This window comes from Grus americana, chromosome 5 (assembly GCF_028858705.1).
Source record: "Grus americana isolate bGruAme1 chromosome 5, bGruAme1.mat, whole genome shotgun sequence".
NCBI classification, from domain to species: Eukaryota; Metazoa; Chordata; class Aves; order Gruiformes; family Gruidae; genus Grus; species Grus americana.
The window spans coordinates 10,867,260-10,881,964 of NC_072856.1; the positions used below are offsets into that span (position 1 = coordinate 10,867,260).

At 39.1% G+C, this 14,705-nt stretch overlaps 1 protein-coding gene across 7 annotated transcripts in view; it reads right to left on the minus strand.

Moving 5' to 3' along the window:
* Positions 1–742: 742 nt before the first annotated feature.
* TEAD1 (TEA domain transcription factor 1) overlaps positions 743–14,705 on the minus strand; it is a 163,936-nt gene continuing 149,973 nt past the window's right edge. For all 7 annotated transcript variants that reach the window (XM_054826606.1, XM_054826608.1, XM_054826607.1 and 4 more), the window contains 3 exons: positions 9,323–9,463; positions 7,597–7,749; positions 743–6,602 (listed from right to left, as the gene is read on the minus strand). In XM_054826606.1, the coding sequence (XP_054682581.1) occupies positions 6,489–6,602; positions 7,597–7,749; positions 9,323–9,463 (408 nt within the window). In that variant the 3' untranslated portion in view covers positions 743–6,488. The remainder of the gene's footprint in view (positions 6,603–7,596; positions 7,750–9,322; positions 9,464–14,705) is intronic.

The following is a 14,705-nucleotide window of genomic DNA, read 5'->3' on the forward strand; positions in this document are numbered from 1 at the left end:
CCAGATGTACTTTTTTTTTTTCCTCTGCCAAGTCCTGGTCATGTTCCCATTGATTTCAGTTGATCCAGGATATTCTTCTTATTCTCTTTTTCTTGCCTTTTTTTTCCCCTAGCTAGGTGGTTTCACTTCATGAATGCGGCAAGTAACTTGATCCTGTTTCATTCTCTGATCATACCAGGTACAGCTGCCAGCTGAGGGGAAGTGGTTTAAGAAAAACTAGAGATCAGTCTCTTGAAAAACATCACATTTTTAGGACCTCAGTTCCCACAGAGCTCAGTGACCTTCTGGAAGAAACACCTCAACCTCAGATAACTACTGTGTTCCTCAGTCAGTTCTCATTGCCAAGTTAGCGATGTATTTGACATAATTTATTACATAAGATTTTGAATAGGTCATTCCTGCTTCTGGAAGAAAGGGGGACAGGGCTTTTCCTTTTAAAAAAGTATGGTTTAAATGATGTTTCACAAAAATCCACCATGGTTCCTTTAGGAAGACACACAGCTAAGGGTAGTCACCTTTCTTGCTGATAAAATGCCAGAACATATATTTGTTGAACATGGCTTCCAGATGTGCCAGCCTTGAGTGCCATCCCTACAGGTTTTTGTAAATCCTGCTGGGTCTCCATTGCACCTTTAGGGAGGTACACAGATATTACTGCAGATCTGGCCTTGTGCTACTTTGGAAAACGCTTTTGAAAGTTGCACCCAACATTAAAAAGAGATTGATGTAAGAGATTAAGATAAATGCACAAAACACTTTCATTTTCTTTATTTTCAATCGATACTGTATGAATACAAAGTTTCTAGAAAGCTACAAAAATTCTACCACTTTATCAAGAAGGCATCAAAATGTGTCACTTTGCAAAGACATGAAAACACCTGCAGTAACCGACACAAAAATAGCATTTTTAGAGTGATGAAATAATTGCACTTAACTGTCATGGATATTAAAGTTATCACACATATGTACCGCGAAAGCTAGAATACATTTTTTTTTTTTACAAAGCACTTTATAAAAAAATTCTCTGCACACAAAACCTATAATTTTCATATTACTATCATACTAAAGATAAATTCACTTTAAAGCCAACACTTAAAACATTTTAAACAAAAAAAGGTACCAGTACCTACACACAGACAATAACAAATACAAGAATACTGTACTGCCAAGAGGTTTGACTGAAACTCCTTTTGAAAGCTTCTGCAAATATGTTAAGAAAACATTGGAGAACATTCACTTTTTTCAAAGAGCCTTCCCTCCCTGTCTAACCTAGAGGTACTTTATCATCAAAAGGCAAGTTCTACATCAAAAGTTACCAGCAGCAGTACAATATTAAAGTAACCACTGACCATATATGAATATGCTTAAGTCACAAACCCATTTTATACACATTACACAAATAAACATAAAGTGAGAATTCCATTAAGTCATTTACAAATGTGAACAAATGCACATGGCAAAAAAACCCCAAAACAAAACCCCAACCTGTTTTACATAAAATGTACTGAAGAATTAAAGGCTATTCAGGTTTTCAATGTTATAAAATTCTTTTGTCTTTTTTTTTTTTTCAGGCACATATTGTATTTTTTGTCTGCAGTCATGAGCCTGAATCAGAGGCCCAGAAAACAAAACAAAACAAAAACAAAAACACATATTCTGTAAGGAGGTAAGAGGGATCCATCTCCTTTTAGTCAACTGAGTGCATTTAAGATTTAATTTACACACTAAAACTAATACATGATCTCAGCAAGAATGACCTGAAAAGTTAAAAGATTAAGATGTCCAAAGTGTTTCTTGTACTTTGACAATCTTTTTTAGGGGGCTAAACATCTCGTCATGTAAGATAAGGAGGGGAAAAGAGATCATCCTGAGAAAAGTACAAAACTGGATTCTATTACTCACATCTGCTGTGTGACTGGGTACGTGTATCAGTATGGGTTAAGGAAAGGGTAGACAAAAAGTTTCTCATATGAGTGATTGAGTGACCCAGGAAAACTGTGAGGGGAACTGCTTCAGGAAGCGAGTATGCCCTGGGACTTGCAGTGGAAAAAATAAATAGATATGGATTAGTACGTCAAATGTTGTATCTGCCTTGAACTGGCCAGTTACTTACATTCAACATTAATGTACACCCTTCATTATTTCCAATAGCCTATACCGTGGAGGTTTTAACGGAAGGAGCTACTGCCAAACTTAATGAGCTGTAGCTGCAGTAGAAAGGGAAAGTGAGAAACAGGCATTATGTCTGCAATTCCTTCAAAATAGTGGTGCAGTACCTACATAAAATCATTCTGGAATTCAAGTAAGTAAAACTACATTTGTTAGTAGTAATTTTTAACAGCCCCAAATGGTACCATTATGCTTATTTTAATATTTTAATGAGACAGAAGTGTAATCTGTCACAAATATTTACTAGTACAGCTGAAATGTTTGGTAATAACTGAAAATATATGCTCTACTTGTGGGGCGAAAGTGTCTTTGCCCTACCTCAGTCTCATTGAGTTCAACAGGATTACTTGTCTTATAGAGGTAAGTGAGATTTAGACCTTGAAGGAATAACAAAAATAATATTTTAGAGACAGGGAACTTGAATTATCACAATATTTACCACACAGTGTCACAATATTTCTATATATAAAAAGTTAATCTTAGTTTTCATCAAATACTTTAAAAATCAAGTTAAAATTGTATTCACAACTATATAATCCCTCTGACAGCTTTTGGTTTTGCTGATATCTGTTCTTTCTAACATAGTTTTCTTAAAATCTTGCTCCTCGTCCCATCAATTTTAGTTGTAGTGTACAGTATTGGCCCCCGTTCACAGAAGGTATCAAATACAGACACATTATTAAGAGGAGCTTTTTTTTTTTTCCAAGACATCATCTGGGAGAAAAACAAAACAAAACAACCCTGTGTTTTGAATCATGCTAGCCAGAGTTTATCTAACAGCACCTTCATCCACAATGCTCACACTCAACATTTCAATGCTTAAACCCACGCAATTGCATTTACCCTAGCTATTGTCTGTTCTCCATTTTCATCTTGGTTTATGCATCTGACTTTCAGCATGCACAACTTTGTAAACAAAATCTTCTGTCTAAACAAAAAAAAAATCTTCACAGATACCAAAATATTATCAGAGGAGAACAATAAAGTCACATTTGTCCACTGTCTGAAATTCTGCAGTATATGGATCTCTCATTATGCAGATGCATGACTGGATGAAGAGAATATCAATATGAATAATTTTCATTTTTATATCACAGACAAATCAGTTGCTGGTTTGCAATGCTGTCAGAAATGGCAAACAGTAGATTACTCTTCAGCAGGCTGATCGTTAGCAAAATTACTTTGCTCTAAATGGTGCTCTTTTGTGAATAGAAGCCTGTAGATTCAACTTATTCCAATAAACCAAAGGCATTACGGTGATAACTAAATATTTTTGGTCTCTCTACAAATTGTCATTATTATGGCAGCACTTTTCTAAGCTGGAATTTCAAACCAAAGGCACTTTCATGCTAGAGTGCAGAAGAGTCACAATTAATTATTTGGTCATGAAATTTAAAAAGGCAGCATTTATTAATACAATTCACTTTTCATGGAGAACTAAGAATCTGTAACCTTTCCTTTTGGTATAGACATTTAACTGCGTAGTAGTGGGACTGACTTGTACAGAAGGTTGGTTTAGACCAGGCAGTCAAAGAGCGTTTCTGTGGGAAAAAATACAGATATTTTTAAAAAATGGAACCAATTAATAAAACAATATATAAAATTTATGTTAAGAGGCTAAAGGTACTTCTAATATAATGCTAAGGCACTGCATATTGTAATGCTTTGGCAGCTCTCAATTAAAAGGTTCCTACAAAAAAGTAACAGTAACAAGATAAGTACTTCCAGCTTACAAAAGAGCTCACAGTTTACAGGCAGCCTGTTGGACTACACACCCCACACCGAACAGTTGAAGGATTAAGGCTTTTAAGAATTAACATATACAGGGTATGGATCATTTACAGAAGTGTAAAGAAAAGACAATGGAAGTAGTTTCCCTAATATTACATATGTGAACACCAATAAACATTGTGACTTTTTATACCCTATAGTTATGGCATATGTAGTGTGCCAGATTCTATTAAAAAAAAACTGTACCTGGTTTTGCGAATTCACTTACATGCTTTATATGCCTCAAAGAGTTTGCTTGTTATTTAAAAAAAATAAAATCACCAAAACCACAATTCAAACCCTAAATAAAAGACAACTTTAGAACAAAATAAAGCAAAAAAAGTAGTTTTTGACTTGTAACACCAAGTGCTTAGAATAAAGGGCTACCGTTAGGCTGTTACAATGCAGTGCTTTTCCTGATGTGATTGTTAGTGTTAAAAATGAGTGTTAAAAGAGACCTTACCATGGACATATTTCTCTGTTCAGTTCATGGAACACAAACTGAAAGATCATCAGCCCTAATATCCACAAGCAGGTAACAGCTAGACATCACAGCAATCATCTACCTACAAGCATTCGATGAGAGACAGGCTAAGGATTGTAAGCAGTCTCCTTTCCCCTCAGTGATGTTTGTATCATCCTCTAACCCGAGTCCTGACCAGCATTAAGGATCAACCCGGTCTGACGCAGACACGCAGCAACCCGCTACCCTGTCTAGGCTATATTCTAGTCTAGATAATTCAACAGCGGGTGGTTCTAACAGAAGGTACTATGCAGACATACAATATTCAAAAATTAGGACTGGATTTTTTTTGAAGACTACAGCACTGTGCCTGGGAGTAAATTTTAGACTTAAATTGTGCCTGGGCACACATCAGTAAAGGGCAGGGAGGATGGACCTGCTCAGTGTTAACTTCTCTGATTCAGGACTGCAGAAGACCTTTCCAAGAATGCTCTTTGCCGAGACCTCATGACTGATCTTTAAGGTGGCTTGTGCTTGGCTGGGCAGTCCTCAGCCTTTCTGACAAATGTTTTGCGTGAGAGCCTGCTGCTGGCCCAGCACTTGCTGAAACAACTGCTGCTGCTTGGGCAACTGTGGGGCAGCGCTGTTTGCACAGCAGAAGAAACTGAGCAACGCTCTCTGGTGCGGCCAGGAGGAACGACACTACTTCTCTCACCTGTGCGTATCTCAGACTATCACTCACACCCGCAGCCACAGTTTGAAACCTTACAGTATTAAAATATCTCCAGCTGTACTTCACTTCTGGAGTCTTCCCTGAATAGATCAGAAGGATGAACGCAAAAGGACGTCAGACCCCATGTGGTATGTATGTGTTTGTTTCATATAAGGTCTTCGCCAGTTGGAACTGGAGAGACAACTGGGAGAGGTGTAAGAGCACCGTGATAAAGAGGAAAAGGAGGGGGGAAAAAAAAAAAAACCCCTCCCCTTTCCCATCATCTTTGCCTGATGTTGGTTGTGATTTTCTAGCGCCTCATAGATATTAAAGCTGTTGATCCTTTCAGAGGTGTACGTATTCTTTTAAACACATTAGCGTTTTGCTTTCAGGTTACGAATTACTCAATGCTGTCGCAATGTCAGTTGTTTCCATTCATCTGTTAATTTCAGAGTTGCAAGTTTTTCACTCAACTTATTAGAAAACGTAGTTGTCCATATAAAATATAACTGCACACACAAGACTACATATAATCCGAGTCTAAATCTTCAGTATTTACCTACTTATTGCAAAATGAGCCATCTTTTTCATTAAATAATCAAATTTTCATATTAGTACAATACAACTTTATACTCTTTTAAAATACACTAGATATGTTAGGGGTAAGGGATGATGTTTTCTTTCTCTGCAATACCTGTTTGAAAGTTTAATGGATTAGAAGATTAGTTTTAGCGTTGAGAAAAAAATACAAAATTTGCCTAATTTTTAGGACCTGTTTGTTTCTATCAGGCATTTCTTAAGGCTATATTTTTCATTTGGTTTCAAACAGAAAAACGTTTCATTTTAAAAAATAATTTAGTGAATTACATTCGTCCATATCTTCCACCCTAATTAGTTACAAAGATAATTCTATAAAGATTATTAACTTTGTGTACTCATTTACAGTTATAGCTAAAGATTCATTTCAATTTCACTTGCATCGTAAAACAAGTATTTCATGTTGGAAAAAAACCCAAAATAAATTTTTATAAATGCTGTCAGTTTTTCCCCATGGCAAATGCTCTGTCATACATTTTTCTATCAGAATTAAAAATAGGCCTCCACAGACAGAGGCATTAGGTTCTTAAATACAGTCTTCCCAAAGAACTGTGGTTTACAAATTTGAAGAACACTTAGTTTTAGAAATAATTTTTACAACTGTACCAGAATTTCACAGCTACAATTATATATGAACACATTAAAAATGACTTCACTAGAACAGGATTTAGAAAAATGTGGGTGAAAGTTGGGCCAGAGGCACTGCCACTTAGTGTTGAGGTTTACAGTCTGTGTTTTGATAAAGAAGTGAAATGAAGTGTATATATAAATAACTGCTCAGTCCTTTACAAGCCTGTAGATATGATGCTGTGCTCCATGTTCGCTGTTCGACACTTCAAATACACAAGCCATGCAGAGCAGGGTTTCTTGTGTATCCCTGTTTGTTACAACCTGTTTGGGGGAAGGAAGAGGGCAACAGTGTATTACAAACTTGGAAACACCAGGGCCAAAACAAGAAATGGCTGGCTTAATGTAGACAGTCTTTAGGGTGCCCATTTAAATGTGTGTCTTCTCGCTCTCTCTTTGGCAAGTTAAACTGACCTCTGTGGCGGTGCCCATGCACTGTGCTCTGGGGCTGAGCAGCGTGGCTGTAGCGCCCAGCGGAGGACACAGATTCATCCCACCCTGGCTGCTTGACCATGAGCCAGAATCATGCGCTCTCAGCTCAGCCTTCCTCGAACTGTGCCCTGCTTCAGCAAAGGGCCCCAAGCGCACCCCCCCATCCCTTGTGCTCACTTGCCAGAAGGCAGCTGAGGGGGTGCATGTGGCTGCTCACCACCCTCCCTCTTGCCTGTGCCACCAGCCCTTGGTCCTGCGTGAATCCTGCGGTAGCAGCAGCGGCGCATGGCTCCGTGCTTGGCTGAAGCGCCACCCCAAAGCCACAGCAAAAGCAAGCTGGGCAATGGGGTGAAACTGGCCTAAGGGCCGCTATGGGGACCATTCTTCATGCTTTAGAGCACCTGTTGGGTGTATCCATTACTGCATGCTTTCCCGGCCCAAGAACTAATTAACACCACTGACATCTGCAGTATTTTAACCGGCATCTCAGTAAGAACACATTGGGTGAACGGGATGGTTCAAAGTTACTGCCTCAGGCTTGCTACAAACACCACATAGAGGCTTGCATGAAAAAAAAGAGCAGTAAGCTGAATTTTTGGAAAGTAACAAAGATGTTTGTTCACGTTCTCAGCCAGCTTAGCCTTTTCATCCTTAGTGTCTATAGTGCGCAATGCCAAGAGTATTACTCTGAAGTCAATGGGATGATTTGTTTAGTAAGCAACATGACTAAGGGATTCGGAAACTGGTTCTAAATATTACAAGTTAAGCAAGCCATACAAAGCCTGAGAGTATTTTAGAAATGGAAGAATAAAAAGTGAGTCCATACCAATAAAATCGTAAAATTTTCCAACACACTGTTCATCATGTATTTCTCTGGTAAATGCTTCAGCTTGTGTATGAAGTTGATCATATATTCACACATTGGAGAGCGATTTATTCTGTACACAAATCGGCCATTCTCAAACCTTGCATATTCAGTCTAAAAAAAAAAAAAAAACCACCCAAAACCTCATTTAGAATAAGATAATTCAGAAATAACAAAAAGGGAACACTAATTCTGCTTTTTTTCTTTCTTTGCATAGACAGAAAAAAAAAAGAGAAAGTGTCTCTGACACCCCCCCCCCGCTACTTGCTAACTCCCTGCCCAAGCTATGCAATGCCTTGCTAAAAATTCAAGGGCACTTAATTATTAAAAGTTATAATATCCCTACTTGTTCTCTAACTCGTGAATTAAAACACTGAACAGATGAGCATTACACAAAGGTAAGCTCAAGTCAAGTAAAAATGAATTAAGCAGAAAACCTTGTGGTAAGATGATTTTACAGTAGTCTGCAAAGGGAACAGCAAAAATAAGCGTATGTATGCATAAATATACACATATAAACATAGCTATATTATTGCATGATTTAATAGGCAATTTATGAATTACAGAAAGATGCAAGTCTACAGTCGGAAGAAAACCAGACTGATTTAGATCGCCGGGGCTCACAAGGGGCTGTGACTCTTGGACTCCTGCTGCCCAGCTGCCAATTGCTCAGATGAGCTACTGAGTGGCTTGTGGGGTTTTTTTTCTTTGGCTTTTTCTAAGCTTGGAATAATGGAAATGATGCAAAACTTTTTTATGGTCACCAAGCACAGAGAACATATTTAGTACAAGAAGGACATGATAGTGACCAGGACATCTATAAAGGCTCAACCTGCAGCTCTAGGCTAAAATTCCCGTACAAAAACTATACTGCAGATAACAGATGTGGGGCTTAGTATGCAGAAGAAGTTAAATAGCTGCAGTACCACTGTATTATAAACCAATTAGCCACCCGACCATGCCGTACAGTTCTGTGCTTGGAAAAAAAAAAAGTTAAAAATAAATAAAGGGCCTCACATGTTCAGAAAAATCTTTAACTTTGTATTTAAAAGCTGCTGGTGACTGGGGAAAGCATGCCTTTCTGTGCATAAAGTAAGATAAAAGAAGCGTGGCTATAGGTGAAACATAGTACACCATCCATGGCTTTAAAATCTTAAAAAAAAATTAAAAAAATCTAGATGACAGAGGGTAGCTCGTCACTGTAGTATGGCTCCAAAGAGGCCGTGTGGCTGGCCAACTGTTTGGAAATGGGAACAAAAGCGGTTTTGCTTCAGCTCTTTCCTGCCAGGTGATGGAGGAGGCGGTGCTGGTGTCAGCTGAAGGTTCCTCACCCAAGGGTGCCACAGGCAGGGTGGAGGAGGGTCTCCAGAGCAACAGGTAACTAGGATTTTACTTAACTGTAGTGTCACCATTCACAGAGTGATTTAAAATGAACCCAAACACTGCTGGGAAAGGAAAAAGGAAGGAAGGAAGGAAGGAAGGAAGGAAGGAAGGAAGGAAGGAAGGAAGGAAGGAAGGAAGGAAGGAAGGAAGGAAGGAAGGAAGGAAGGAAGGAAGGAAGGAAGGAAGGAAGGAAGGAAGGAAGGAAAAGACAGGTAAGAGCAAAGTAAAGACAAGCGAGAGAAAACCCTAATTAAAGTGAAAGGGAACCAGAGAATCACCCCACACATCCCATCACAACACTCACCTCTACTTTTTCTACTACTTGCTTTCCAAATGAGCAGACTTTGGTGGAACAGGTGATTGTCATGTTTTCTGAGCTCTCGTACTGACTAGTGACTCCATAAAACGCTCCTGTGTCATCTTGAATGTTGCAGTTTAAATCAGCCTGTTGGGAAAAAGTAATAGATGTTGAAGATTTTATTTTTCATTTGACAATGTCAGTAGCATAAGCTGTAATTAGCTCACTGTTCTTTTCAGAAATAAGGGAGAGAGGAGAGAGTTTTACAGTGACAACAGTCACAGTCTGTCAGGAAAGTACCTGCCTAATTGTTGCAGTAAAAACCTTAGGGAAGTGGCAATTTTTTCAAACTTTAAACAACGAAGACAACGCTATTTCTCTGGGCTACAGGTGACGTGCTTGTCTGGCAGATAGCTGATGAAGTCCCTGGAGCAAAGGGAATGATCCCCTGCGAGGAGCCTGGCTCCAGCGCTGACTCCTCTGGAGGGAACCTGCCCTGTGGCCTCCAACTCGACTGAGCCATCCTGCTCCTGAGGGGCCAGCGTACACTTTCTCCTCTTCCTTTTTTCCTTTCTTAAAGCAACAAAATCCTCATGGCAAAGGGAGACAGCTGCGCAACACGGGAATCGATCTCTGATAAGGCTCTGTCAAGCCATATGGCCCTGATTCAGCAAAATACTTGACTTCACAGGGCTGTATGACGCAACTCAGGCTTCACATGAGCTGTGTGGTACCGCACCAATAAAATATTACTGAAAGTATTTGATTTCTTTCAGTATTTCTCTGCAGCCTCAGTAACTGCCCAGCTGCCTTTGATATCTAGCAACAGAGAGTGAGACTTGCAGGATCAAATGCGGAACAGTGCTACCTTTAATTATTTATATCCAAATCCATGTTCTGTGCACAGCATGATTAATTTGGTGACAAAGCAACAGCACAGGTCACATGCTGAATCCGGCCTCCCCAGCAGCACTGAAGCTGTTCTGCCACTGTGCTCTTTGTCATCATGAATTCATTTTCAAAAGCCCTCAACTTAAAAGAGCGCTAATATGGACACAGGCAGAGTCTAGGGATAGCCGCAGCTGGATTTGTTGATTCAGGCATTAGCTCTGCTGACATCTTTGGTGCCCAAGGAGAGAGTGGGCAGGGTTTTCTTTTTATGTGGAAATAGCTGATCAGCTACTGCAGCATAACATCTAAGAATCGTCTGAATTTTTAACTTACTCAGAGATGAGCATTTTAGCAGGGAAGTGCACTTTTGCAGCTGTTTCACTCGCAAGTCATGCTCTGCTTGTTTTTATTGCTAATATAGAAATGTAACAAAATATTTGACAGATACTTTCATGTCTACCTTGACACTTGTTAAAAAAACAGTTTACAGGTATGTTTATTTACTAGTTAGCGTGGACCATTTATAATCCTGCCTTCAATATAGTTCAGGTCATTTGTAACTGCTATTTAATTTTTAACTAGGCAAGAACTCATTAATTCTACTTAGTGTCTACAGTCCTTATTTGTGGTACAACATTCTGAGGCAATGTGCTGATAATAGCACATACTGAGCTAGTTTGTGGTACAGAGAAGACATAGGTCTAAGATTACTTCAGGCTGGCTTTGGTAAATTAATCAGTGGAGAAGTCTCCTGAGCTTTCCACACAGCAACACAAACAGCCCTATAGTCACGTATTTTGCATAACAGAAAGAAATCCTATCGCTATTACACCTTGTTTCTTGCACATGTTTTGCATGAGGTCAGCAGTTAATGTTTAATGTACATCTAAAGCAGCGTGTTCACAGTGAGCTGTAAGAAATTGTTCTAAGCTAATAGTAAATAAGCAATTTGTGATCACAGCTGGCTTGCAATCGAAACACGACAAACATCTAAATGTGACAAACTGTAGGAGCCATCAGCCATGCCACAGCTGCTCCACTGGAATTTCTGAAGAACAGGGATTTCTGATAAAACAGTTGTAGCGTTGTTGTTAACAATAGTAACAACAATGACAACAATAATAATAGTAATCTCTTAAAAAGTGGTTATTCCTGCTGCTACCACAATTACAATTTTACCATCAAAACATATTTTTTTTCCTTTCAGATAGGGACAAAATACTTAATAAATCAGAACTAAAATGCTCCTCACAATTTCATGTTGTTGAAAAGGCCAACTGCATAGACCTTACATTGCAAGCTGGAATAACAACTGTTTATAAAGTTAAAAAATAAGAATAACTTTTTATCGGCTGCCTTCTGATTTTGAAGCCCACTGAAAGAAAAAGAATCTACTTGTCGCATTTACATGCTGACACTTAACCTGGAAAAGTAACACATGTGGCCACCAGCACCCTGTTGATCACTCCCACAGCTCTTCCAACTCTTGCTGACATCACATGGGGTCCCGCGTACACAAAAAATACACACTGGGGCCCTGATGTTTGAGTGAGGAATGCTTGAAATTATCACTTGAATGTCATGATTTAGTCTTATGCAATCACAACATTGTTGCAAAAACCCCATGATGGTAATACAGATGTGAATTATCTTTATTTGCTATTTGGGTTTTTTTGAGTCTAGCACACAATAAAGGTGGTTTCAAGGAAAGACAGAATTTTCATGTTCAACTAATTACAAACTGCTGCAAGCTGAAGCTTTAAGACTCCTCCAAAAAGGGTAACACCGACATAAAAAAATCGTAAGAGTTGGCAATGGCAAATGCTCTTAAATGAAAGCTTCACCAAAGCCTCTTTTAATACTGAAAGAATTTCGTCTGTTCTCATGTACTATAACAAATCTTGCCTCTCAGTCTGGGTTCAATTTTTTCACTAGAGGGCAACTACGTGAATACCAGAAGGAGTGCGTATCATTGCGAAGAGGGGATTGTCGTGTCAAGGAAATATTCTGAACCAGGTGTTAAAAACTTTGTTCCATGTTGAATACCTTTAGAAAAGAAAGAAAGACTATAACTTCTAGTAAAAAACAAAACTTTGTTTACAAAATGATGGTGAAAGACTTGCTAATGATATTGTTATGCTAATTATATGGCTTAAGTAGGAAGGGCTTCCTCTAAACACATACACATGAAAGCAAAATTGTATTTCTCTAACAGATGAAAGTGGGTCACAATTCAAATTCAGGGGATTCCCACTCCTCACCCTCCCAAAAGGTTATGAGACTAACAACAACAACAAAAAAAGAATAAAAAGGCTGTGCTAAAAATGAGCACTGAGAGTTGTAGATGTAGCTTTGAGGAGGAATAAGGTTATGTGTTACCCTGGTATTCAGTTTTAGCAGGCTCCTTACTACAGTATTGATTCCAGGTTTTGTGTCTACATTTTAGAAAGGATGTTGGAAAATTGGAAAGTATTCAGAAAAGACTTACAAGAATGATTTCAGGTCTGGAAAACATCCTTTGTAGTGAATGACTAATGAAACTCCATCTACTTACTTTTTCCAAGGGAAGTTTTTCCACGACTTTGTCATAGCCTACAAGTTGCTACATGAGGAAGAGTCTTCTGATTGATTAAATCTTGCAGAAAAGGACATTAAAAGACAGAAAGCTAAAGCTATGCAAAAGCTAACTGAGAAACAAGGCAGGGGCTGGTAACCCTGATGGCAATGAGATGCTGGCATCACTTTCAAACGTGTGGACTCACCATTACTTGGGTCTTTTTTAACCAAGCTAAATATCTAACTCACAGAGATAGTTCAAGTAGGCTTATTGTCTGGAGGCAGACATTACTTAGTGAGGTTCACTGCCATATTACAGAAGAGGCAAGACTAGATAAGTATAATAATAGCAAAATTGAAATATAGGAATTTATCTTATTAACCTCAATTAACCCTCTCCTTATAATTTCCTTTTTCAATGATCCCTGTGAAAAACGTGACAACAGTCGAGCTTCTGGAGTGCTGTGCTTGCAGCCTCACATGGTGCAACCAGCTTGGTCTCTTTATTTCCTTGGTACTCTGTCTCTAGCTGTTCTCTTGCATTTCAGACTCAGATTGCAAGTCTTCCTGGGCTGTAAACCAGCTTTCCCTTCCATACAGCTTTTCATGCAACTGTGCTCTGAACCATGGCTCCAGGAATTAGGGTCGGTGAGCACTATTGTAGCATATACAGATAAATAACCTTTTGAATGGTTATTTCAAATATATTGGCATGATTTCAAATAGCATATTCAAATATTATGGTATGATCACGTGTGATGAACAAGAGTCCATTTATGCATTGAATTTAAAAATACAAGATCAATACAATTTAGGAAAAACCCCCCAACAACTTAAAAATACAAATGGAATATATATATTTTTTTAAATTTCAAGATTAAAACTCTAATTTTGATTTATTTCTAAGAGCTGAGATTTATATTAGCTGAATGCATTCGGAGGCGGGAGAGGCACTCAGCCTTCTGGCACCCTATCTACAGTGGTTGTGTAAGAGTATGATTAATTCATTAATAAAGCATAGCTTGTCAATGGGTAGCACTGAAAATATTACATATTAAGAGCACTGACTGTTTGACGGGCTGCATAGAGAAGCCACTGCCAGTGTGCCAGAGCAAGCACCAACACAGAGCGGACTGCAACCAAAATAAAGAGTAAAAATTGAACAAAAAGGAAAAATTATTCTTCACATTCACTTCAGAAGAGCTCTCGGGCTCTGTGTTAAAGGCAGAGGGCAGAGCGCTTGTGTAATAATAACAGCTCTGGCTAACAAAAAAGCAACTCCAGCAAAAATCGCTGAGAAGAGTCTAAATCCTTCCTGCTGAGTAGAAGGAAAACAGCACCTACTGGAAACAGTGGGATCTGGGGAGGGCCAGAACAATTTACCCTGGCATTCAGTAGTTAACATTAAGCACATAAGGTCACTTATTAACAACATATAGGTTTTAACAACTGCTGACTACAGGGAGGTGTGTTACTCATATGACTGCATCATGCCTCCCCTCCTCCTCTCCAAAGAGTGATCAAAGAGCAGAGATTCCAAATTGTGAAGCAATTTTTTCCAACGGGAGCATCTGGGTGGTTGGCACGTTTCACCGCGCGTTACGCTGCAGCTCAGGAATTGTGTCCAGGTCTGCCACATGGTTGGGCTTGTGATGGACAGGCCAAGCTGCTCTGGCTTCCCAGCTGCTCGGCCCCTTCCACTCATTATCCAGCCTCAAGCGCTAATGCCCTTGCATCAATTTGCAAAGGGGTCCTCCACAGGCACCACGTGAGCTCCCTGCGCCGAGAGGGTTGTGATGGGGAAAAGAAAATAGATGTCTGCTTTCTTCCATATCTAATTTGTTTTGCATACATTTGCATGCTGGCCATAGACCCATTCACATTACAGATCCCATTTGTGAGCTGCAGATCATTTGCCAGTCAAAGCTGGCGAGTGTGCATG